The following is a 24,686-nucleotide window of genomic DNA, read 5'->3' as shown; positions in this document are numbered from 1 at the left end:
GTGTGCTTAGTAACCTCTGTGCTATCCCAACATATCCTTGCGCTCTTGCAGTGGACAAGACAAGATGGCGCACCTCTTGCGAACGGGTAAATAAATGATAGACCACTTTGAAGTAATCTAGCCAGCTTTTTTTATACAGTTTTGTTTCTTGATATTCCCTCAGCATGGAAGATTACTGTTCCGAACTCCATGGCTGTAAGGACTCTCTCAGTCTCTTCTAGCAAATTCAAATTCAGTAAGTACAAATATCATAGTCGAGTTTTTGTGGGATGAATGAACCATAAATCTGATCACAGTTTGTTTGTGTCGATAGAATACATCTCAAGAGAGAACCAAGACATACCGATGGATTTTCACAGTGCAACAGACCGGAATGCACAGACACTCTTCCTCACAGAGATGCTTCGAGGTATTTTGCAATCATCTCAGGTGTTACATAAGCTTAGTAATCATCTGTAATATTTATCCAGACGACAACAATAAAATAAAATCAGTCATTGATTTTAATCAATATCATCAATAACAATCAATAAAAATCTATTGATTAATATTGATTGACCTAGCCAATCAATAAAAATCGTTTATCACTCACCAATGCGTCTAGACGTTATTGATTTTCATTGATTGCTATTGATAATCAATAGCTGATAGTGCAACAGTAAAAACCTGGGTAGGCATTTGCTTAAATGCCGCTATGTCAGTGGAAATTTCCATTTCCTGTGCAGTCAAGGGGTATCACCACTGTCCTTTTAAAGTAAAGGAAGGGGAAGTGTTTTCTGTTTCCAAGAAGCGGGGAGAGTTACACAGTAACACATTCAAAGAAAGCACAATGAGTGACATTTTAGTTTTCAATAAAAGTCAATAAAATCAATGTAAATCAATGAAAACTGAAAATCACTCAAGATTGTGGCTTTGACTTTTATTGATTTTCAATATCAATCAATTAATTGCTATTGATTTTTATGACTATTATTGATGATATTGATCATTGATTTTGATTGAATGGTATCATCTAGTATTTATGTATGCGATTTAATTCCAGCCAGCTTCTGATTGTGATCAAATCAGGTACCAGGGGATATCATTCAGAGTTTTCCTTACTCCACTGTGGGACTATGTCAAAAAATTTCCTTGTAACCTCTTACATTACACACACCATTCTACCAAATTCCTTACAGGTAGACAGTGAACATGAATGGAGTGTTAAAAAAACACGTGTATTTAATAAATCATTCACATATATATATGTTATTCACCGGCTGGGAGGTCCGTATTGGGAGAAACTGTACCCGAGGTCTTGAACCTGATCTGTATAAGAATTTTGTATGGGAAAGTCTCGTTCGCCTGCAAAGTTACATCATCTTTGAGAAGAAATAAAATCCAGCATGGTTTTGATAATATATATCTTGAAAACAATTAAGTTATGTGTGCTAAGACTATGTTTTAATGGAAATAACTGTGCAGATGATACTCTGTTTTATACCTATGCTCAGATATGAAGGTGTCAAACTTCACTTACAAGCAAACAGTGACTTGCAGTATATTCTTTTCCTCAAAGGTCTTGGTATGACTTTGAGTAAATTTTTTCAAGAACCAGCAACCATCAATTACCCTTTTGAGAAAGGACCACTCAGCCCCCGCTTCAGAGGAGAGCATGCCCTGAGGAGGTACCCTTCTGGAGAAGAGAGGTGCATTGCTTGTAAGCTGTGTGAAGCCATTTGTCCTGCCCAGGTGGGATACTAGAATTTGTTTAAAAGAACTGTAGTACTGTAAATAGAATGTCGGGAAAAGTGTTCACGTGAAGTAGGAAAATATCACATCATTTTATGTTCCTAGTACTCCAGTTTGGGAAATAAAAGAAAATACTGGTAGTTAAAATTTGCTGGTAAATATATTTTTTTACCAGAGTCTATAATTCTTCTTATTTAGGAAAATGTTAACAGCGTGTAAAGAAAATGGTGTCTGATAGTCTGGGGCTGGTGGATTTTGCTGTCGGGCTGGTGAATTCTGTTCTTAACTTGCCCGACGGAGAGTGATTTTTTTGTGGGGGAATTCAAATTACAGAAGAACTGTAATCAATCCTGCTCATCAAATTTTTCTCGGGCTAGTACATGCTAGCTACAGCTTGCCAAATGGCAAGCTGTAAAACTGACTTTCTTTGCACCGTGGTTAAGCTTGCATCATTGTTATTTTGTTCTGCTGTACTTTATAGGCAATTACCATTGAGGCAGAACCTCGAGCTGATGGGAGTCGCCGCACAACACGCTATGACATTGACATGACTAAGTGCATTTATTGTGGCTTTTGTCAAGAGGCATGTCCTGTGGATGCTATAGTGGAGGTATTTGAAAGAAACCAATCAATCCTAAGCTTCTTAAATCTCTCAAAAGTAACCAGTAAGAGATAATATTCAGCATCAATGGAATAAAGGGGTCAAAGCTTAAAAGAAATTGAGTTGTGCATCAGTGGGACATTGAAACACAAAATTTGTCACTTAAAGAAAACCAAATATTTAATATTTAGTTTTATTATAAATATTTAGTTTTATTAGAGTGATTTTACCTAACGCATGAAATAGCTAGTAGAATACTATGCACTATTATGCACTATTATGTATTCTTTTGTTTACCTGTTGCTATTTTGCACCAGTTGTTTGTGTCTGTTTCTTGGGTCAAGTAAAATCACTTTAAATGTTAACTCACCACCAAAAATAGAGACCGAAAGCTGACATTTTGAATACTGGCCCTTCATCAGAGTGAATCCAAGGGCTAGTACTAATGGAATGTCAGCTTTTTCATCTCTTGTTAGGAATGAATTTGCTTCATAACTTTTGAATTTTTGATGGTTTGTAAGAGATAGTAAAAGTACCTTTTTGTTCACATGAAATAAATTCCCTGTGGTACCTCTGGTTGTCTTTCATTCTATTGGTAGTGTTACACCTTTTGTGACTTTACGTTTGTAAACCCCTGAATATAAGCCCCTCCAAACTACTATTAAGAACTATAAATTTGCTTAAATGTTCCATGACAGGGCTGTCAATAAGGGCTGGTGGCCAGCCAAAACCACCAGCTAGTTAGCCATCCTTAGCCGGCTACTTTCATCTCCTTCTAAAATAACTGCTGACAAAAAATAGGCACCATCGAATAGAATTGTAAAGCATTCATTTCCCAGTTTTGAATGACATTGAATGCATATTTAAACAAGTTTAGATCCATGAAATGCTCGAACTGTACAATGTCGTGGAATGCCTGGGACATTTCAACGGCATTATTCCTAGTCTTGCGGGTATTCTGAAAAATCAACATGGTGTCCGCATTGGAAAATTCCTCTTGAATACCCCTGGAAATGCCATTTCCAAGACTCTAAATTTTAGAAATGTCCCTAGATGCCTCAGCCCTCAAGAACTTGTTCCTTTGGTGCGAGTTCCAAATCCGCCTTCCATTCATTATCAGCCTGCGACTTAAAAACTTTTTGACAGCCCTGCATTCATTGTTCTTTTGCAGGGACCCAACTTTGAGTTTGCTACGGAAACCCATCAGGAGCTGTTATACAACAAAGAGAAACTTCTGAACAATGGTGACCGATGGGAAGCTGAAATAGCTGGAAATCTTCAGGCAGATTTTCTTTATAGATAAAGCACAAGTTTTACCAAAAATCGATTTTGTAAATTAACTGAAAATACCGATAGCTCTGTATTTTGCATGAGCTGCAAATTGATGTAACATTGTTTTAAACCTATGATTATAGTAGTGGATGAACATGTTACTACTTATAAGTGAACATAAGTGGAACTTGTAGCTTAGAGTCAGATTGAACTGATAAGTGTTGTGGATGATTTTCGGTATTTTAAAGGTTATATTGAGCAACTAATGCTGAGGGTTATCTTGAAGCATTTAATAACTGTGTTTGCAAATAAATTTAAAGATCTTCTGTTTGTATCTATATTTTGCTTTTTATTCTTACGTATTGACAAAATATATTTTGTTAAACCTCTTGTAGTAAAAACTTTCCATAAAAGGACACCACCTTGTGGTCCCAACAGTTCTAGCAATCAAACCTTCATTATTTTTATACTGTGGGCAGTCTCTTGTTTTTCTTTTCAGTCAGGGTAGATTGTGAATACGCTCAAGGTGCAAGGGGTGAAGCTGCAAAGAATCTCTCCTCCTTGTTATCTCTGATTTGCACAATTTTACTTTATTGCCCACCACCCTTGGCTGTTAGGAAAGAATGACAAACTCTCGCCATCGATTTTAATCCCTGTTGGTGAAGATGGACACCTCCCTTTCCAGGGAGTGGACAGTAAAATGAATCAAGTTTAAAGATAATGGAACAGAAGTTCCAGGTGTTTAAAAAAAAATTGAAGTAGCTGGAAGGTTTGATTAGAGTAAGTGACAGTATCAACAAGGGGCCATTAGTCCCCTTTTTCTGAAGGGTCTGGGGGCATGTACCCCCAGAAAATTTTAAAATTTCCAAGCCCTAAAATGCAATTTCCAGCATGCTGGACAAAATTGTGTATTTTTCATTCAAGAAAGTATAGCTTTCATCCAAGTTTCAATTTATCAGGTACACAATCAACTCCTTCAAGCAATTAACACAAAAGACGATAATTCAATAACGTACATTTGCACGTAAACAAATTCTGGGTAAATCTATATAAAAAGGTGTGGAAAATTGACTGAAATATGGTGTAGACATAACCAACTACCTAAAGCGTACCATGAATCCAGTGGCTCTTTGTAAATTAGAACACTTTTCATAATTACGTTTTCATTTAGATGTTAAAATAGATTTTTTGTTTATGACATTATTAAAACGTTATAGTTGCTTCTTCTTTTGCAAAAAAAGTAACCGACTTCTCTGAGCGAAGTACCCAATGTGTTTCATCGGTCATCAATACTTATTGAAACCCCTGAAGTTCTTAAGAGCGCTATCTAAACAAAAACTGAATTGTAGCAAGTTAATAGTAAGTATATTTCAGTGAATAGGGCTCCAATAATAATATTATTGCATCTCTATTATTATTACATACATCATGTCTCCATATAGTGTTTGAAGTCTATCTAACTTTGTCCAAAATCCAGTAAACAAAATGTTGCCTAGATGCAAGGAAAAAAAGGATCTGACGAATTTTAGAAAATGATATTTCTTTAATGCAAAAATAAAACAACATTAAAATTCATACATAAATATCACTAAAAATTAAAGTTACATTAATCTTTCTTATTAAGAACCTTGATATAAATTTTAAAAAGTGTTCAAAACTCTATAGAACATTTTTGTAAGTGATATTTTGACAAATAAAAGTTCTTTATTTACAGTCACCTGAGCATTATAACTTTAAAAACATTTTTAAATATGTTGAACATGGGAGGTACATGAATAAAATTTGATAAATATGGAATTTTTTAAGCAGAATTTGAGCTCAATTTCCTAACAACCTATATTATTGGTGGGGATGAACATGTTACAAGGGGAAGGTTCTAATAATAATTTGACATCAATCAACACCCTGCCAAAAAAAATAACAATAGTGATAATTTTCCTAAATTCTCTTACTCAAAACTATTAGAATTTAATGCACTCGAATCTGGTTTTTCAATATTTAAAAACTCATTAACAATAAATGGAAATGAAGCTACTGGGCATTATCCCCTAAGAGCCTCTGCCCAGTGGGGACTCTCTGAATTTAAATCGGACATCTCTTCTGTCTGATTCTGATATTTCAACCAATCATGCCATAAGAATGTGCAATAACACAACGGGCAGTCTCCTTCTACTGGTATCAAGAACGAACTTTCCCCACTATCGAGGAGGAACCTTTTAGCCAGGCAAATTAAATGACCTTTCATTGGACAACTTCCTGAGATACAAGAGAGGCATTCATCTGCATCCTGCAAGAAAACAGAAACTGGTTCAACTATCTTAAAATCTTCTGAGAGCATAGTCAGGTGGTGAAAGACATGTACTCATCGTTGAATGTAAGTTCATTTACTAGACTGAATAATATTTTGTAAATATATAAGCAGTCACTAAATAAGTTGTTTCCTTAAACAGCGTGCAAAGAAAGTAGTGTCCGATAGCCCGGGGCTAGTGGATTTTGCTATTGGGCTAGTGAATTCTGTTGTTAACTTGCCCAACGGGCAAGTGAGGTTTTTTGAGCAATTCGAATAACAGAAGAACTATGAAATCAATTCTGCTCGTCAAAAAGCGTCTGGGGCTAGTTGAAATGACATCTGGGCTAGTAAATGCTAGCTTCAGCTTGCCCGAACGGCAAGCTGTAAAAATGACTTTCTTTGCACCCTGTCAAATAATACCTAACCAGTACAAAAACAGTATGCAAGTATGCATCCATATCAACACTTTAATAACAAAGAATCATAGGTACTTCTGTACGCTATCAAAAAGGAAAACATGTCATTTAGCCACATTATACCATTGCTGCTTTTAAAAAAACTGGCTGTACCTTAATCCTTTTAGAACATTCTATGCATTTGAAGTTACAAACATCTTTTGACTCCTCACATTCCTCTTGGTTTCTCTTCTTAGGTTTTTTTTTATTTAGGAGTCCATATACTATAGGCATGTGGGTCGGAGGTTGCTGTTCAACATCAAACTCCATTTGGTATTCTTGTTTCAGCCATCTTATTGTAAGAGGTAGACGATTCCATGGCCCAACATTAAGCATTGCAGACAGGACTCTGAAGCGATAGGCAACACAAGACTCTTTGGTCTTTTTATTGAAAACATGACGGAGACGTCTAGATTTTGTGGGGTTTTGCCATGCCCATTCAAACTGGAAAAAAAAAGTAATAATAAATTGCTGCAATATGTATTATGGTTCAGTGATATCCTTGTTCAAATTTTAACTTTAGGGGTTAGGGTAATGTATGATAACGTCAAGTTCAAAATATAAGAAAGCAAAATTGACCACTCCAGAAAGTACAATAACATAATGCTCTTTGTTTGTCACCCCAAACTTTTGCATAAGCATTGTCTTCAGTTTCTCTTGGGAGTTGAAATGGCCCCAAGAGAAACTGAAACAGGGGCGGATCCAGGATTTTTTTTAGGAGGGGGTGCACTCGTCCCTTGCTCTACTTCAACACCAATAAACCACACAGTTTTTTTTTTGCAGAATAACAGTTGTATTAGAAAACCACAGGTCATCTCAGGGAGGGGGGGTGCACACCCCCTGCACCCTCCCCATAGATCTGCCCCTGTGAAAACAATGCTTATTGTAAAACAAACAAAGAGCATTGTGACCCGTAGATATATATTTTTTAGCAACTAATATAATTTGCAGTCTGTCTACTTTGAAATGGTACGTTATGGTATTCTCTAGAGTGGTTAATTCGAACCAAGATAAAATTGGACCACAACATTTCAAAAGACACTTAAATTAAATTGTTACCTGTAGAGCAATTATATCACTAGGAAATCCATGGACTATCAAAATCATCTCCCTGCAAGTAATAAATACATGTGTAGTAAGGCTTTTATAGAAAAATCTGTACTCCTAGCTCCGGTCATTGAAAATTCCATGGAAAGATACAAAGAGGAATTGAAATCGGTTCAAAAATAAATCATGCTTAGAGTATATATTTCCCTACTAACGTAAGCCTCTAACGAAAAATTGAAGTTTAAAGAGGCTTAAGAGTAGCTTCCTACAATAAACCTATAATAATTATGCTTTTCTTTTTTTCATGATATAAGTTTAAGCCTAGTTACAACTTACCACGGTCCTCTTCCACTGGTCCTAAAGGCACCTCCTTTCTGTACACCACCATTATGCTGTTTGATTCGGCGATTGGGATCAACGGTAAATCCAATGTAGGTGCGTCCCTTATATCGAGGATTTAGACAATATAGAAGGTAAACTCCGTAGAAATTATCCCCTGTATTGTTTACACAATCGTCCATTTCTTTCATCCGCGATATTTTTTCGAATTCGTTGGCCGTGAGGAACTGAGCTGGAGAATAGTCCCAGGCCTTCTCGACTTGATTAAATATTTTTAGGAGATGCACTGAAATGTGATATTTTGCAAGAAGATGAAGGGATGCAACGCCTCCTATACCTTTTCACATGTTCCTGCTATATCTTCCATTCATTCACTTTGAATTTTTTTCACTCCTGCTGAAACCTGTGAAGGGGATTCCCACGTTAAGCTGCCCCCTCCAATGACCTGTGTGGCTGGCGTCCCCGGGAGGGGTAGTTTAGGAATTTCTGGGTGGGGATGTGCTGCTGGGACCCTGGAACCCTTAACCTATACCAGAGCTAGTTCAGCTAAATTTTGCTACCCTATACTAGAGTAAACTCCCCAGATTCCCCCTATCCTAGAGTAGCTGTTTCCCTAGTCGAGGTAAAATCTTCAACGGACTGATCAGTTTCCTGAAAAATGATACCCTATTCTAGACCCAAATGTTCTGATTTATATACCCTATCCTAGAGTAAACTGTTTGAAAACCATACCCTTCACAGCGGCACATATCTATATAGCCCATATATGGCAGTACCCCCCCCCCCCCCCGGCTGGCGTCCTAAATTAAAAGGTGAAAAGGAGAACTTGCCAGAGAACTTAGGTGCACAAGAATATAAAGGGTGTGCAATCAAGATTTCTCTCCTCCCTTTCACATGTCTTCCATGCAGACTATTCACGCATGCATGTAGACATATCCACAGAAATAACTCTCTTCCATTAAAAAAATGCTTATCCACTGAATACTGGATAGCGATTTATTCAATGTCCAATGGATTAGCATTACCCCCAAGAAACCACCGGTAAAGATTGAAGGAAAATGCTCCATTTTAAGTTTGTTTTCTAGGGACAAAAATTAAGAAAGGCTCCACAACAATGTTTGAGGAGGTGTGAGTGGAATAAGGCCCTGAGTGATTCTTGACCCACAGTTCCTCTTTTAAAGAAAAGCAATTTATTAGAATCTAGCTGTTAGTTAGATTTAAGTCAATTGCAGCATATTTCGTGCAACCCTGCAACTAGAGTATCACTCGAAAAATAGTTACAAAGAATATTCTAAACACTTATGAGACAGGTCTGCCGCTGTGGATAGAGAACAACTCTGGTGTTATGAGATTCATAACGCAGGAACTTTGGACTAAAGTACAAGCAAAGCATGGTCACTATCTGATAATTTTAGACCTGAGTAAGAGCAAAGAATATACAGCCATTATCAAGTTTATCAAGCCTAAAACACCCATCATGCTCAGTGCTGTCCTTAAAATTTCAAGTTGCCGGGTATATGAGATTAGTGGGAGGGGAATTGTGCAAGCCATAAAGTTCTTTTGTTCCCATTTTCTTTTTGGTTGCTCTAAGAGTAGCCAGGGCTCACACTAATGGTAGCCAGGGAAAATCCCCAGCCCCTGGCTTTTAGTGACTGCCCTGCATACTGACATTACAGTGAATTTATTTTGGTTTTATGGTACATGTGTATAATGGGCTCTTTGTATAAACCATTCAGATAGTGGAAGTGCCAAGAGGGAAAATGCCTTTTAAGTTTTCATGGAATAAGAAATCTTTCTGTGATAATGAGTGTTTTACAGTCATGGCTGTGCTCTAGCAACACCTGATGGGCCATGGTGCATTACTTTTGCTCTTGGGTGACTAGAAATCATGGAAATCCTAAGCTGGGCACACTGGATTTCACAGGTTCAGAGCACTGGGCTCCTGTCAATTTTTCTTAAAGTACAGCCTTGACAGTGTTTTTTCATTCTGAGGGTTGTATGTCTAGAAAGTTGTTTTTGTGTTACCTGTACAAATACACATGCCCTGGGTGCGGTTGTTCAAAAGGTGATAACGCTATCCAGTGGATAGAGCAATCCGTTTTCCTAATACTTATCCACTGGATAATGATTCATCCGATGGATAGTGCCATCCAGCATTTGAACAACAGGGGCCTGGGAAACAAATTACACAAAAAAAGAAAGACAGAAGGAAAATGATCATCCCTTTATTACACGGTGTCGAAAGAAAATATTTTTGGCAAACAAACTCCAGTATCTTAATCATCCTATTAAATCCAAGTTGAGATACAAATTATTTATTTAATGCAGTCAGGAAGACAACATAAACAAAAAGGTACAGCTGCTCTGCATTCAGATGAAAAGTGTCATTCATCAGCTCCAGGTATTTATAAGGCTCCAGGCATCATTCTTTAAAAGTTTACAACAGCAGCCAATGTTCATAGAATACAAAAATTTTGTTTGTCATTCATCTGCTTCATCTGCATCTTTGACATAACGGTGCTTGATGTGATTCCACAATTTCTGGTGAAAAATAAATAATATATTAATATTATATTGAAATGCACAAACCCATTTGCTGACTTCCAAGTCCCAAATACATGTAGTTTCTAAGAGCAGAAATTTCAAGTTGTAGCACTTTACCAGAGTAAATCAATTCAACCCACAATAATAATTGTGGGTTGAATCTCATAAAGATTTTACAATAATAATATAAAATCTTTATGAGATTTGGTAACTGACGGTTTGTCACAATTTTTCCTGGCTCCACCCGTGTGAGAATAATTGAGTCTACACAAGGGTTATTGATTTTTTAATTTCCCCTGCTTTGAGGTGTCAAGATGCCATCCAATAAAAACAAAGCAAATTAACACAGACAAAAATGACAGAAAGTTGCATGTGAAGGGTCAATCTTGTTGGAAACAAAAACCAAAGGAAATGACCTCTTGATGTGAGACAAGTAGCAAAAAAAAATAATGATTTGCTTACTCAAAATTAAGAACAATCCTCATAGCTTTATATACCCATTAACAAGAAAGTTGTTGAAACAAGCAACAAAAGTCATGCAGGCCTACCAATACTTCTTTCCACTAAGTTTGATGTGTAAATGTTTATGTTGTTTACGCCCAATGTCTGTGATAGTTATGTAGCCTGTCACTTTTAACCTACCGGTATTAGATCACTGTTTTGGTCATTGAGCACAAGGAATTTAAAACTCAATGGCTCGCCTTCAGGTTCACTTACTTGTTGGCCTGCAAAACTTTTCCCTGAAATTGGGCACCAGTGAGCCTGCTTACAGGCTACTCCCTGGTACACACCATCTACTTGCCACTGCATTTCAGTGCACTTTGCCTGATGCTAATATTTAGAGAGATACTAACTTTCTGAATATCAATTAAAAGTGATAGTAACTGTGGAAAGGGGGTTTTTATCAACTTAAAGAATTTTTTTTTTTTTTTTTAATTGCAAGTAAAACACAGAAAAGAAAAAAAAAATACACAGAATAAATAAAGTATTAAACAGAAAAAAAAAAAATAGCGAATTTACACACTTACATGGCAATACTTACAAATATTAAACTAGATTACAGCAGTGCTAATTCCATATATTACTGTTAGTACTTAGTATGACCTATAATTAATTTTTGCATTTTTTTTTTTGCTTTCTTTGCGGTGAAAGTAATATAAAATTAATATTCATGGTAGGTGCAGATATTACTAATTTATGTTTTTGGAGTTAGGAGACAAGACCCAGCGAGGAAAAAAAAGGTTTCCATTTTCTTGTATTCCTGTCCTAAGTTTTTCAAATGTTGGATAGCACTATCCAGCATATAAACCATTAGCCAGAGGAATGAGATTATCTAGAGTATTAAAGAAACTAATAAATTACAGGTTAAAACTACTTGTATGATGTGGAAAACCTCAGCAACAGCTGACTTTTTCTCATGACAATACGACTTAAAGCAATCCCCTCGAGCTTTAAAGCTGCCCAGTGTATTTTGCAGCTTTCCCACATAAGTAACGATAGAAATTAGAAATTAGTCACGTTACGCTGTCATGTCATGAAAGATATTAATCACCATTGATAATGCGTATGAAGGGTTTAGTTTTATTGTTTGTCTCACGATTGTCACTTTGATATTGAGTGCGACGTTCCGAACACACACTACAGGTCTTCATCAGGCGATAGTGTCGACCGTGACTGGTGTATCACAAACCTCGCTCATGGTTGGTGGGTTTCAATCCAAAGCATTGTTGACATTGTGAGATGAAGAAACTGATTTCACGGCAGTTCGCTGTGCTAGAGGTCAGTTGTCATGTCTGATTTTCTCACACAACCATGAGCGAGGTTTGTGATACACCAATCATTAACAACCACAGTGGTACAAATAGTTTGACTCAGTAAATTGACACTATCACCTGATGAAGACCTGGGCCCAGTTGTTTGAAGGCCGATTAGCACCTAACCCAGGGTTAAATTTAACCCGGGTTTCTTTTTCTTGTGTTCAAGAGCATTTTCTCGAATAATTTCCTCTGTTTTTTTTAGAGCTTCCAATCATCAACTTGTAGACAAAAAGAATTAAAACTGAAATGTTTTTTAAGCTTTCAAATCTGAATTCAAATCTCACACTAACCCTGGGTTATCTTCACCCAGCTTTGAACAACTCGGCCCTGCAGTGTGCAGTCGAAATGTTGCGATCAATATCAATTCAAAGTGACAATCGTGAGACACACCATTAAACGAAACCCTTTATTCTGTCACGTTATATTATTTTGGCAGAGACGTTGGGGGAGGGGATGCATTGTGGAAATGACTGCAGTAAAAAAAGATGCCAATTGTTTGGTTGTAAAAGTCTCATTTGTATATAGCGGAATAGTATTACAACCCCAACTTAAAAATGGAACCCATTCTTCTCGTTGTTTCTATAATAGATTCATAAGTAATGGTATACCACTGCCCAGTATCTACTCGCAGCATTTTACTTACAGTTTGTACCCTCTAGTACAAAATTATAAGCTTATAATAACACATTTATGCTTACCCCCCGATTCATGTTTTCCCATAAGTTATCCATTCCTTCATCAAACACTCTTTCGAAAAGAAAGCCTCCAACAACTATAGTCACAACAAATGTAGATGTTCGACGGAAAAGTGCGTTGTAAACTGTTCTTCCGAGACTCATCTCGTTCCGTTTTGACTTGGACTTTACCGTATAAATTCAGAGGAACTCACGCCGGCTTTCTCCAAGATGGCGACTGCAATATTGTATGGTAGCCGCAAGGGACTATGGACTTGTTTTAGGCTTGCAATGATTGTAGGGATAGGTACGTCATTTTGGCGCTAAGTTCGCGCGTTTCGTCCCCTGCAGTTGTCTCTGCGATCGGCGTTCGAGAAGATCAAGACATTCGTTTTTCCCTTCTTTCTAAATTCTTATATCAAATCAAATGTACGCCATGCTAGGTGATGGTGCGTTAGCTCACGACGAAAATACTATGGATGTACAAGAAACGAGTACTTTTCGGTTCAGTGAAGAACCCTCTTTGGAGAAAATGTGAGCTGAAGCTGATACAATTCTTACGTAACGCGTGGGAAAATGATAGTTTTTTAATACCAATGTGCGATCTACCTGAAAAAAATTAACTCTTGATTTTTGTTAGTCGACAGATGCAGTCAAACTTTGCAAAGGAAAGAGATTGGGATCAGTTTCATCAGCCCAGGAATCTTTTGCTTGCAATGGTACAATAGCCCCTTGAATACTTCATATAGAAACCCATATAGTGCACCAGTTGTACGATGAGTTTGTTGACCATGTGCAGCGGCGGATCCAGACTTGTTTGTGGGCTGGGACACTGTCTGGCCACAACAAAGTATCTCAGCTCCTCAGCCCTGTCTAAAAACAGAGGGGGAACCACCACTGGTTCCCGGGGGGGGGGGGGGGGGGTCCTTTAGGAATTTCTGGGTGGGGAAGTGTCACTGGGACCCTGGAACCCTTAACCTATACCAGAGCTAGTAGCTGAGCTGAATTTTGCTAGCCTATACTAGAGTAACCCCCCAAATCCACCCTATCCTAGAGTAGCAGTGTTTTCCAGAAACTACAGAGGTCACTAAAAATCTTCAACCAACTGATCAGTTTCCTGAAAAATGATACCCTATTCTAGACCCAAATGCTCTGATTTATATACCCTATCCTAGAGTAAACTGTTTGAAAACCATACCCCTTCATACCCTTCACAGCAGCACATACCCATATAGCCCAGATATGGCAGTACCCACCCCCCTGGCACTGGTTTCTGCTTAGGGCCGGTTTTCCCTAGCATCAGAGTGGGAGGCACAATCACAGTAATTTTGTAAGAGCACTTATGACCATGCTAAAATCAATAATCAGAGCCGTAAGCAGAGTGATAAGCTCAAGGAAATTAGTGTGGGAAGATTCAGAACATGTACATTTTCTTGCTATTCCAGTTGTAACTCCATCATCTTGTGAAAACTAGATTGTTGGAGTTAGAAGCTGAGACGAAAGGATTAACCAATTACAATGCTTGTTTCCACCCTTTGTGAGTTGTTTAGTTCTTCTGCTTATGATTCTGACAACCTAGTGGCCAATTGTCGGTGAAATGTCAATGATCTGTCGGCAAAGTATTGGCCGACTATCGACCAATAGACTGTAGCAACTGAGTGTTGCAAGCACATCGGTCGAGAGTCGACCGAGTATTCAGCCAACATAGCAGCCGATAGATCGATTGACAGTTGACTGAGATGTCGGCCGATACATCGATCAACAGTCCCCAAAAAGATACATGATCCCAATAATTCACCTAGCAAAACCAGTGCAAGCTTTTGAGTTCTATTTATGGAGCCTTGGTCATGCTGATAAAAATATATATTTATCAGCGTGAGCGTGCCTTATTGTAATGTTATAATATATGATAATGAATAATATTAATGAAAATGATGATGATCTAAGCTTAAAAAGCTGTTGAGCTAATTAAAATTTTTCATTCTATAGGTTGGCGAAGTTGGAGAAGTGGCAGAGTTATTGTAAGTACTATAACAAGACTTTTTACTCTCTTGCTCCTTACTTAATTTTAGTTTTTTCTGCTGGACAGTACAGTTATTGTGATGATAAAAAAAATAACATAATAAGTTATTTATAAAATACATAAAATTTACCTTGGATTTTTGTTTTTGTCTCCTAATTTTACAGCCAGTGGAGGAATGATGTAAAAGAAGGATTGCCAGGTAAAGCTCAAAATAGATATACCCTAGGGGTAGTACCTGCAGAGATCGTTATACCCCTGGTGGTTCTTCAAGTACTTTTTAAAAAACGAGCAGGAATGTATTTTCAGCTTGAGTTTTTAAACCTGATAATGCACGACTGTGAGTTTTTTAAACGGCTTCAAAATCTCTGATATAGATCAACTCATTCTTGCACTGATATTAAGACTTGGGGTTATTTTGGTGTAAAAAACTGGACATAAAGTTTAGCGGTGTCTTTACCAGATATAAAGACACTCATTAAACATTAACTTCTTTTGTTTTTCTTTTTAAATTATTAATGAGATTTTGAAGGTCTCATCAACAGTAGTTCAGAGAAATAAGACAGGGCCTTATCTGAGAAGGCTAAACACATGGCAGCTCATTTTCTTTAGTTATTTTAAGATCCTGAGTGTTTTGCCAGAAATTGAACCTGAGGGGCAGGGGTCACTCTCTTATCATGTGGCCTAAATGGTTACCGGTATGTGCCGCTGAACAGGGTATGATTATTGGATTGTTGAGGTTTAATCAGGGTATACAATTTCACTATTTAGTGTCTTGAACAGGGCGTCTTTGTAGACTGTAAGCCTTATGTAAAGGTTAGCAATGAATGGTCCTCATTTGTGATTCCAACAGTTTTTTTCAAAAAATTTAATTCCATGATTGTAGTTTAACAATTCTGTCTGAGAAATGAAATGAATTAGGGTCATTAATTTGAGGTCTCTCAGTCTTAAACAGGGTAGTTTGTCTAGAGGCCTTGGTGCCACACCTGTACCCAAACTTCCCTTGACTGACCCCCCCCCCCCCCCGCCCCCTCCAGATTTAAACTCGCATTTACCACTCCAAAGACTTGGTCTCAACCAGTCAGTGGTCTAAACAGTAATTGAAGTAGAATATTATTGTGATGTTGTACTCTCTTTGCTAGCAGAGGCCACGTAAGGTGTTTACTCAGCTTGAGTTCTACTTGTAGCAGAGCTTTCCCGTCATTTCTGACCTACTTGAATGTGAAAATAATATATTATGCTCTTTTTTCGTACAGATTGGTCCCCCAAAGAGAAACAGCATCTTGCTCAAGAACTCAGTGATGTACTGGTGTACTTGGTCAGACTAGCGGAAAAGTGCCACGTTGATCTCCCAAAGGAAGTAGTCGCAAAGATAGCCTTAAATGGCAAGAAATACCCTGCAGATCTTGTGAAGGGATCAAGCAAAAAATATACAGAATACAAAGAAATGAATTCTTCAAATCATTGACTGAATAATGTCACTTCTGAGAAGTTTCTTTAATAATTCTCAGTCTTAATTTATTATTTGTTAGTGGAAAACCAGTAATGGTTAGGTCTCTCTCAGAGCCACCTCAGGGAAGAGCAAAATGCTTTAAAATAGTAATGTGGACATAAAGGTTACCAGAAACTCAAAGTACCTGATGGAAAGTCATACTGGAGGATTATTTTTCTTTTTTTTTTGAGAGGATGAACATTAATACGTTTTTACACCTTCTTTCTTAATTTTTATAATAATTCATTTTCCCATTGTCAGAAAATGTCATCCACATCATTTCATTCATTTAGAAAGCTTGATTTTAGAGTTTTTAAGCCTTTAAGATTTCTTTTTTAAATCTGAGTTTCCAGAAGTTTATTTCAGATTGTTTTGTTAATGAACAATATTTAAACATGATAATTTTGTTACTGTTAGCCTGTCTTTTTTTTTCAAGAAAGTTACAAAAATTAAAGCCATTTAACATGTCTCTTTAATCATATGTATAGTCTGCATTTTGACTTACTTTTGAAAGTTTTTCTGTTTTCCCATCATTATATCGATGCATTTTACATGCAAGGGCAGATCCACTCATTTTTGATAAGGGGAGTGAGAACTGGTCTCAAGGTTGAACCTGTTAATATTCCCACATTTTCTCTCCTTTTTCATGTCTCCCTGTGAACTAGAGGCGAGTTCTGTGCAAATTTCTTTTTTTTTTTTCGGCTTCCAGATACCAATGAATGCTGTACGGATCCTTTTTGGTAACAATAACAATAAATATTGTTACCAGGCAATATTTATTGTTAATTTATTATTTTTTACATAGCCTATATAATATTATTACTAGCAGCAATCTATGATCCAGGGGGTCACAATCTTTGATAAGAAACTTCAAAAGTCCAATTGGGTTATGGGGAGGAGGGGTCGTTGTGGACAAAGATGAGTCCCCCCATCCCACCTTTAAGGTCAACCTCTGAAACTAATGATAACTCCTGCTGTTTCAAATTATACTTTAAATTCCTTTTTAGTTGTAGTGTTGTGGTTTTTACCATGCTAATATTTCGTGCTGTTGTATTATTGTTTTTCTCAATGTCCTGCAGAAAACACAGGAGATGGCATTCCCGAGACCCTAAATTGAAACATTTTCTGAGGGAGCATGCCCCCAGACTCCCCCAGGTTTGGGGTGCCTATGGCGCACTAACTTTTCCTCCCCTGCGTGCGCCTTCAAAATCTCACGCTACGCTGCTGACTTCTGTCGACTACTGGTATCTTATAGCTTATGAAATCAATGTAGCTCAAGGGTTGAAGAAGAAACTCTAAAAGGGGTTGAAGGTGGCGGGGTGAATTTTAAAAATTGTTATTACCAAGTGGGGGTGGGGGGGTACAATTTTCATATGTATTTATTTTGGGGGAGGTAAAGTTTCGATACACCACACTTTTCCGAAAACTCACGTAAAAGCACGTAATAAACGATCGGTCCCTCATTTCTCGTACCAACACTCATGTTATGCTTGGGAAACCTGTGGTTACCCAAGCACGCGTTGTCCGAGAATTAGGCCTGGAACCTAGTTTTCCATATAAACAACCTGAAAATGGTGGACGCGGATGGTTTTCAAGTTGTGAAGAAACGAAAGGGTTACAAGAACAAATTTTGTCAGGATAACCACAGAACTTCCACCAAAACATGGAGCAAACTATCTTCATCCGAAATAGTGCATTTTGACGTTAATGAACTGAAATCCAAAATTGTTAAATGCAGGTACGAGAAGGTTTCTTTCTCCCACTGTAATTGTCATACGCAGATTTCCATTTTTGATGATTTTTTTTTGTGATGGATTTATACACAGGGATGAAATTTTAGGAAGCGAATTTTTCTCAAGTTTAAAAGGTAAGCATCCGATCTTTAGCGATGTGCCAGAATTGGTTTGTATGCTTCTGATGGTAAACGGTCATTTCGCCCCGGTTCCTTAGCCCCCCTTTTCTCGAGTCATTTGGTGCGCTTCAAATGTAATATTCCTCGTTCTTCAAGCCACAAACCAGAACAAGCAAGCTTCAAATATAACATTCCACGTTCTAAAATAGGGGGCTAAGTAACAGGGACGAAATGACCGTAAAGCCTTTTGATGTAGCTGGGAGCAGGGTCAAAAGGGATGGGGCCCCGGGGGGACACTCGAAGGGAAGTTTGGGTGTGCCACCGACGCCTCAAACCTTGACGCTATGTAAGAGAAAAATTGTTCATTTTGCCACCCTTTTTGAGAAAAACCAGGCATAGCTAATTGATAAACAGATAATCAATAACAATCAATAGTAATCGATATCAATCATCGGTTTTGTCGATTATTTTCTAATATCAATCGATAGAAATCAATAAAAAAAATAGTTGTGACTTTGATTAATATCGATTTTTATTCATTATGAGTGATTTATCGATTGTTAATTGATTACTGTCGATTACAAAATTAACACACTGGAAAATGTGGTCCAATGGAACACTATTCCACACATGAAGAAAAATTTATGAAAATGCATCAGTTTGCTTTTGTCCAAAAATGCTCCACACGAACCTCCACCGCCTTCCCCCCTTCCCCCCTCCCCCATAAAGGTTAAGTGACATTAAGCGGGGGAAAGTGAAAATGCTGACGGCCCTTAAAGGTAATGAAAAAAACTAGATGGATCGGTTTGGCCAAACCATAAAATGGTTTCTGCTCTGAGATGAACAATAGCATTTTATAATCTTTTTCGACTAGACACATTTGACGATAGCTGTTCTAGGAAGAATTCCATTAGTAAAGGAGAATCTGGAAGTAAAAATACTGCAGTTATTCAAGAGGAGCCTATTGCTGATATCATTTGTTATGGAATTGGAAAAATAACTACATGTCCTATTGCTAGATACCAATTTGCCTTATTGTTATTGCTAAAGGAACAACTTCAGGTACTGTGCAGGTTACTTCACTTTACTTTCCATGATTTGAGAGCAGACGGATGGGACAACAAAAGTGCAATTGGATAGGTTTAGGTTAGGGTTAGGTTAACCCTAACCTAACCTAAACCAACATGTAGTGGAGCAAGCTCTTATGCTAGCATGTTTGTATTATAAGTTGTCCAACAAGCAAGCAACATATTTGTTGCGATAACTTTATTGTTAGGAATGTTTAGGAGTGTAAATTGTGGATTTTAGTCTCACTTAGGGTGTTTGGGATTGAAAGTCACTATATTTACGCATTCAAGTATCGCTTTAATAGAACTGTGGAGAAGGAATTTAACAAAAAATGTTGTGACATTCACCACACAGAAATCTCCTTTAGGGGTCAGTTTTAAGCTTGAGCAACACCCACATGATTGGTCTCCCTTTGAGGTTTAATTTTATTTTTTTAACAAGCATCCCCATCACTTTTATGTGGTATTCCCCTCCACGGATAGTAGATCGAGCTTTTTTCCTATTTCATGGCAGCATAATCAGTGAGTATTCAGATTGCCTAATAAATTGGGAACATTAAGTTATGATTATTTTTATTTAAAGATTGCAGGTCCGTGCTATATTTATGAGCCTCATTTTTCAGAAGATGATAAAATGATTGTAGAAAAGTTAGGATGTCATCTTATTGAACATAATGAGGTAAAGTAACAACTATGTTTTAACTTATATTGGTTTTACGACAAGATCAATACAGAGATATGTTGCCCTCCAGGCCCCACTTCTTCAAAAGATGGACAATGCTATCCACTGGACATCCTCGGAGACCCAGGGGCAGTCAGTCAGTTTTCAAGCACAGGCGGAAGAGCCCCTGGGTACCGACTCTCACCGGACCATTTCCAAACGGTCAAGTGAATGCTGGCTCCTGATTGGGCACAAAAAATGCTTTGTATTATTGTGCCCAATCGGGGAACAGCATCTCCTGAGTTCTTTTCGTGAGTTCGTACACGACGCGACAGCTATTGACTCGATCACGGCTTGTCTGGCTTATGCACCAAACAAATGCACTCAGTCAGGAAACTTTCAGTTTGATATAAACACTTTATTTCAAAATACTGGTTGGTTGTCTTTACGCTAGGCTGTTAAGTAAGACTTAAGAGCCGCTAAGTTTTACTTAACCAAAAATGCGTGTGTGAAGGCCTAAGTAAAATCTCAAGTAACTTTGCTTTGCATCTCATTAAAGTCGGAAAGTTGAAACGATTCAAGAAAGTTTCAAGCGACTTGAAAACCATCCTTATGGCCTACTTAGCTGACTTGCGGTTTTGCGGTTTCTTGAGCTTTGAGAAAGGCGAGACATGTCAATCAATCTTAATTTTGTTGCGTGGGAAAATAACCTGAAGTAAAAAAGAATCGGTTGTGTGTGAAGCTTTATTTTACTTGAAGTAATTAAAATTTACTTGTCTTGAAATATTTCTTAGCTTATTTAGGCTCTAGTGTAAAGACTACCACTGTCTACCCGAAAACTAAAGACGCTTTTCCAAAAATACAAGCTTGAGCTTACAACAGGTATTCGCACTTGCATCGATCATGCCTTCGTAGATCTTAAGGAGTTTAAGATTCCACGACAGCTGACAGCCACGAACACGTCGCATGAAAAGTGAATTCACATTTTTCCAGTCTCTATCGGGATTATCCCAACTCGCTTACTTTGTCAAATGCAAGCGAACTCTTCTGGAGCTGATTTTCTATCAACCATATCCAAGTTCATAAAGAGAAAGAAAATTTTGTCATTGTTTGTTTACCTTCTTCACAAAACCTGAAATTAGGCATCTTCACGTGGTAGTCGTGCAGTGACAGCAAAGAAATTTGCAAAATGCGTGATGCACGTGCAAAGTTGTTGTTTTGCCTTGTCAAACTATTGCTTTTTTATTATCTCGTCGCCGCCGCATATCTTAAACTTCCTATTACCTGATTATTTACGATACATTGTGATCCGTCAGAAACAGAATTTTCTCAGTGCAAAATGAATTGTTCCTGCTGATAGCATCCGAAACGTTTTTCGACTCATCGGTAGGTCCTTCGTTTCTGGTTAGGAAAGTAGAAAATGGAAGTTTCCCTTGTACGCACAAGCTTGGTGAACGAACCAGGCAACTGTGGCGACATAATACCCATCGTGTACGAACTCACGAAAAGAACTCACGAGAAACTGTTCGCCGATTGGGCACAATAATACAAAGCATTTTTTGTGCCCAATCAGGAGCCAGCATTCACTTGACCGTTTGGAAATGGTCCGGTGAGAGTCGGTACCCAGGGGCTCTTCCGCCTGTGCTTGAAAACTTTCGTCGCGCCTTTTCTCCCGGCCCGACTGACTGCCCCTGGGTCTCCAAGGATGTCCACTGGATAGTGCAATAATGTCTCTAATACTTATTGTTTGGATAGTGATTTATCCAGTGGAAAGCGTTATCCATTGTTTGAGCAACTAGGGCCTGGAGTTGGGTTTTTCCAGCTTTAGAAGTAGATAATAAATTATCATTGTAATCAAGAATTTTGGTACCAGGGTGGTGCTAATCTAGAATGTAATAAATTGAAAACTCGCAGATGCTTAAAAATACAGTTGGTTGGAATCTCCTGTAAGCAACCACCCAAAATGCAAGGATTTTATTGTCGCTTACAGGATGTGGTCACTTACAAGAGTCGAACCATACGTAGTCTCTTCCGCAAAGATGTCCCGAGGCATCTACTCTTTGGAAGAAGTTACAAATTTTATATGCATAGTTCCAGGTTGCCACTGAAAGTTCTTTTTTTTATTATTGATGAATCTTATTTTTTTCTAGGAAGGTAAACGAAAAGTAGAAAGATTGACTTTATTTTTCATGCTTCATTGTGGTAAACCACTTTACAACAGTGTTTTGTGGGCAAACTGGGGTCCAAGGCTATCCAATGTTATTATTCTTGGAAACAGATTTTCAAGTTACCAAGAAAGGTGAGGATCAAAAACTCTGAAGAATGCAATCAATGATAGAAATGTCAAATATTGTAATATGGGTGAAGGGGATTACCTGACACACCAACAATAATTTATTGTTTGGATTTGTTTTGTAGAATTAGCACATTCCAGTGCACAGTAGAACTGTACAGTACTGTTCCTGCTTTCACTTTGATATCAGTTAAATCATGCACAGCTAATCACTTAATAATCATGGTGAGGAATATATCTTCATCTCATGGGGTGCAACAAATTGAAACATCTGAGTTCCTGGAAGGATTTGAACCCATGATAACCCAGACACCAGTACACCCCTCCCTTGTTATCTCCAAATAAAGTTACCATGGTGAACTTAGGACCACCTCATTGCTATACTTGTTCACAAAGGAGAACATTGTAGATGGCAAACTCAGATATATTTGGTGGAGAATTCATCTTAATGAATGGGTACCTTGTTTTGAAGTTCGGAGCCAAAATTTCTTAATCTTTCTTCATTTCAGAATACCCGCAAGACAACTTCGATCAGAAGCGTCCTTTATCTATAATGTATCCTCTTAATACTTGCTATTCAACTACTGGTTTTTGCCTAAATATTCATTTACAGTAGATCTTTGGATTTTTATTAATCCTTCCAGAAGTATTCTAACCAAAGTAATTTTTCACAGTGTGCAATGTAATGTTTGTTCCTCGTGCATATTTACGTGGCTATCTTCCCAAGTAAATGAAACCCAAGGAGGCTGAAACACAGTATAAGCCTTTCAGTCCACAAGGACTACTTAACTTGTAAGCATCAATGGCTTTGTTTTATGTATAAGTCAAATATTCTTATGCATTCCTTGACTTTCATTTGGTCAGATACTTCCTTATGTGAAAGAAACACCAGTTCCCAACACATTTCACCACAGTGATATTTTCAATGACTCTGCAATTCACTGGTTTCCAAGGGATATTTTAGGTACAGTTCCTGATGCAGTTTGGGATGATAATGAAGAACCAACTTATGCTTCAAACGATCCAGAAATAGTTACACATAGTGTACTTAGCTCTTGACCAAGGGTAGCCTGCAAGCAAGCTGTCCTGGGGGTGTGGTGGGGGGAGAGAAGCAGCCAAGCCTTCCCCGTCTCCTTCCCTTCCCCACTCCCATGCCCCAGTAGAGCTTGCTTGCGGTAACCCATTTTGTACGCTATTTAAAAGGCTCTATTCAAAATGTTTTATCCTGCGGGATTAAGTCTTCTCGTTCCGGTAAGAATTAAAGATTAGATTCCGTAAAAATAAACTCGCAAATAAAAAGATCTAAAAAAATTACCCCTTTTCAACACTGTTGAATTTTCAATTTAATCTACTGCAAACTACATAAAATTACAGTTGTAACTTGATACTGTGGCCTTACCGTAAATTATATACGAAATTTTACTAGCCAGTTTTTGCAAGGAGAATAAACGGCAACTCAAGCGCAGGAATACACAACTATATCAGCGGAAATGTTGCAGAATGACATGTCGTGGTTCAATTTTCTTTGCAACTTCATTCTCAGAGTCTTAGCCTGTACTCTTTAAGGTTCTTCACCCTGACCTGGTATGTGACCGTTCCTTGCCACTTTGAACAGGATGTGCAAAGATGCATAAAATAAACCAGGAAATCGAATGCTACAGCACCCTTCTACGAAAATATCAATCTCAAAAAGAAAACACTTCCATAAAACTTTTATCTACATCCACTAGATTTTCTGGTTTAAATTGTCCAGGTCAAGCCACCTTAACACGAGGTTAACCTCTTTGGTTATGGCATATTAAGTTGTTAAACCCCGTAGACCCGTATTTTTCTGAGACAGCATAACGATTGAAGTGTGTAGCTCCAAAAAAGATCGGATATACGGGTAGAAGATAGAATTGTTCCGAGAAAAACGTCACTTTATCAAGTCTGCAGGAGTGCCAATTTCGCTTTGCTCGCACTGCACGTCGCATCTCCTTTACGTGGAAAGCGCTTACACAGTTTCAGAGCTTGCAAGTTTACTTTCCTCACTTCATATGAGGAAAAAAAGGACTACTAGTAGTCTAAGTGCGTACAGGCAATCACTCATGATCAGGAGGTACATATAGCCTGCATAGAAGGCAATTGAAAGGGTCAGGGGAGGAGGCGTTTTTCTTCCCCACCCCAACCCTCACCCTTTTTCGCGCCTGTCACACAGACTATAGTCACTGACGCGGACAAGGACTCCCGATATCACGTGCATACCTTACTTTCGAAATGTTATAAATTCTTTGTTCTTAATAAGCGTTTCATTACTTCTTGATAAACGAAACCCAGTTTTTAGGCTTGACGGCGGCCAAACGAAACAAATTTGTAAAAGCGAAGAAAAGTACTTCAAAGCTATTTTTGATACTGTCAACATGCTGAACTTTAAAGGTTTTCAAAAGTTGTCATTTTCGCTCTTTTGTTACATGTCGATTATTTCAAACCATCACCTTGCCCAAGAAAATGTCCAATTATATCTTTTCCACCCGATAAATCACAAGTGACTA

The 24,686-nt window shown here is 37.9% G+C and overlaps 4 protein-coding genes across 4 annotated transcripts; 3 read left to right on the top strand and 1 right to left on the bottom strand.

Moving 5' to 3' along the window:
* The first annotated feature begins 5 nt into the window (after positions 1 to 5).
* Positions 6 to 3,938, top strand: LOC140953415 (NADH-ubiquinone oxidoreductase subunit 8-like). The gene is made up of 6 exons (XM_073402898.1): positions 6 to 86; positions 164 to 235; positions 314 to 409; positions 1,559 to 1,731; positions 2,213 to 2,341; positions 3,504 to 3,938. The coding sequence occupies exons 1-6, from the start codon at positions 65 to 67 to the stop codon at positions 3,633 to 3,635; spliced, it is 624 nt and encodes a 207-aa protein (XP_073258999.1). The 5' UTR covers positions 6 to 64; the 3' UTR covers positions 3,636 to 3,938.
* A 1,349-nt stretch (positions 3,939 to 5,287) lies between these two features.
* Positions 5,288 to 8,003, bottom strand: LOC140952171 (structure-specific endonuclease subunit SLX1 homolog). The gene is made up of 4 exons (XM_073401593.1): positions 7,733 to 8,003; positions 7,409 to 7,460; positions 6,464 to 6,793; positions 5,288 to 5,891 (listed from the first exon to the last, which is right to left on the bottom strand). Exons 1-4 carry the CDS (start codon positions 7,924 to 7,926, stop codon positions 5,646 to 5,648), a joined length of 822 nt encoding a protein of 273 aa, XP_073257694.1. The 5' UTR covers positions 7,927 to 8,003; the 3' UTR covers positions 5,288 to 5,645.
* A 5,081-nt stretch (positions 8,004 to 13,084) lies between these two features.
* On the top strand, positions 13,085 to 17,057 carry LOC140952719 (dCTP pyrophosphatase 1-like). The gene is made up of 5 exons (XM_073402159.1): positions 13,085 to 13,304; positions 13,411 to 13,489; positions 14,760 to 14,791; positions 14,958 to 14,992; positions 16,047 to 17,057. The coding sequence occupies exons 1-5, from the start codon at positions 13,198 to 13,200 to the stop codon at positions 16,256 to 16,258; spliced, it is 465 nt and encodes a 154-aa protein (XP_073258260.1). The 5' UTR covers positions 13,085 to 13,197; the 3' UTR covers positions 16,259 to 17,057.
* Positions 17,058 to 17,853: 796 nt separating this feature from the next.
* LOC140951950 (SRR1-like protein) lies at positions 17,854 to 24,083 on the top strand. Its single transcript, XM_073401333.1, has 7 exons — positions 17,854 to 18,020; positions 18,109 to 18,149; positions 19,009 to 19,196; positions 19,785 to 19,880; positions 22,013 to 22,161; positions 22,665 to 22,710; positions 23,020 to 24,083. The coding sequence occupies exons 1-7, from the start codon at positions 17,854 to 17,856 to the stop codon at positions 23,212 to 23,214; spliced, it is 882 nt and encodes a 293-aa protein (XP_073257434.1). The 3' UTR covers positions 23,215 to 24,083.
* Positions 24,084 to 24,686: the final 603 nt, after the last annotated feature.

The sequence above is a fragment of the Porites lutea genome, chromosome 11 (assembly GCF_958299795.1).
Source record: "Porites lutea chromosome 11, jaPorLute2.1, whole genome shotgun sequence".
NCBI lineage: Eukaryota > Metazoa > Cnidaria > Anthozoa > Scleractinia > Poritidae > Porites > Porites lutea.
Note: the sequence above shows the minus strand (reverse complement) of the source record. Positions and strands in the feature narration are given on the sequence as shown.

Bases quoted from the DNA above. Each gene is read 5' to 3' on its own strand.
- LOC140951950 (XM_073401333.1), top strand. From the start codon at position 17,854: ATGGTGGACGCGGATGGTTTTCAAGTTGTGAAGAAACGAAAGGGTTAC. The intron at 18,021-18,108 runs GTACGAGAAGGT...ATTTATACACAG, and splicing joins TCCAAAATTGTTAAATGCAG to GGATGAAATTTTAGGAAGCG. The intron at 19,197-19,784 runs GTACTGTGCAGG...TTTTATTTAAAG, and splicing joins TGCTAAAGGAACAACTTCAG to ATTGCAGGTCCGTGCTATAT.
- LOC140952719 (XM_073402159.1), top strand. From the start codon at position 13,198: ATGTACGCCATGCTAGGTGATGGTGCGTTAGCTCACGACGAAAATACT. The intron at 14,792-14,957 runs GTAAGTACTATA...CTAATTTTACAG, and splicing joins GGAGAAGTGGCAGAGTTATT to CCAGTGGAGGAATGATGTAA. The intron at 14,993-16,046 runs GTAAAGCTCAAA...TTTTTCGTACAG, and splicing joins TGTAAAAGAAGGATTGCCAG to ATTGGTCCCCCAAAGAGAAA.
- LOC140953415 (XM_073402898.1), top strand. From the start codon at position 65: ATGGCGCACCTCTTGCGAACGG. The intron at 1,732-2,212 runs GTGGGATACTAG...TGTACTTTATAG, and splicing joins AAGCCATTTGTCCTGCCCAG to GCAATTACCATTGAGGCAGA. The intron at 2,342-3,503 runs GTATTTGAAAGA...GTTCTTTTGCAG, and splicing joins CTGTGGATGCTATAGTGGAG to GGACCCAACTTTGAGTTTGC.
- LOC140952171 (XM_073401593.1), bottom strand. From the start codon at position 7,926: ATGAAAGAAATGGACGATTGTGTAAACAATACAGGGGATAATTTCTAC. The intron at 7,461-7,732 runs GTAAGTTGTAAC...TATTACTTGCAG, and splicing joins ACCAGTGGAAGAGGACCGTG to GGAGATGATTTTGATAGTCC. The intron at 6,794-7,408 runs GTAACAATTTAA...TTTTTTTTCCAG, and splicing joins GTGATATAATTGCTCTACAG to TTTGAATGGGCATGGCAAAA.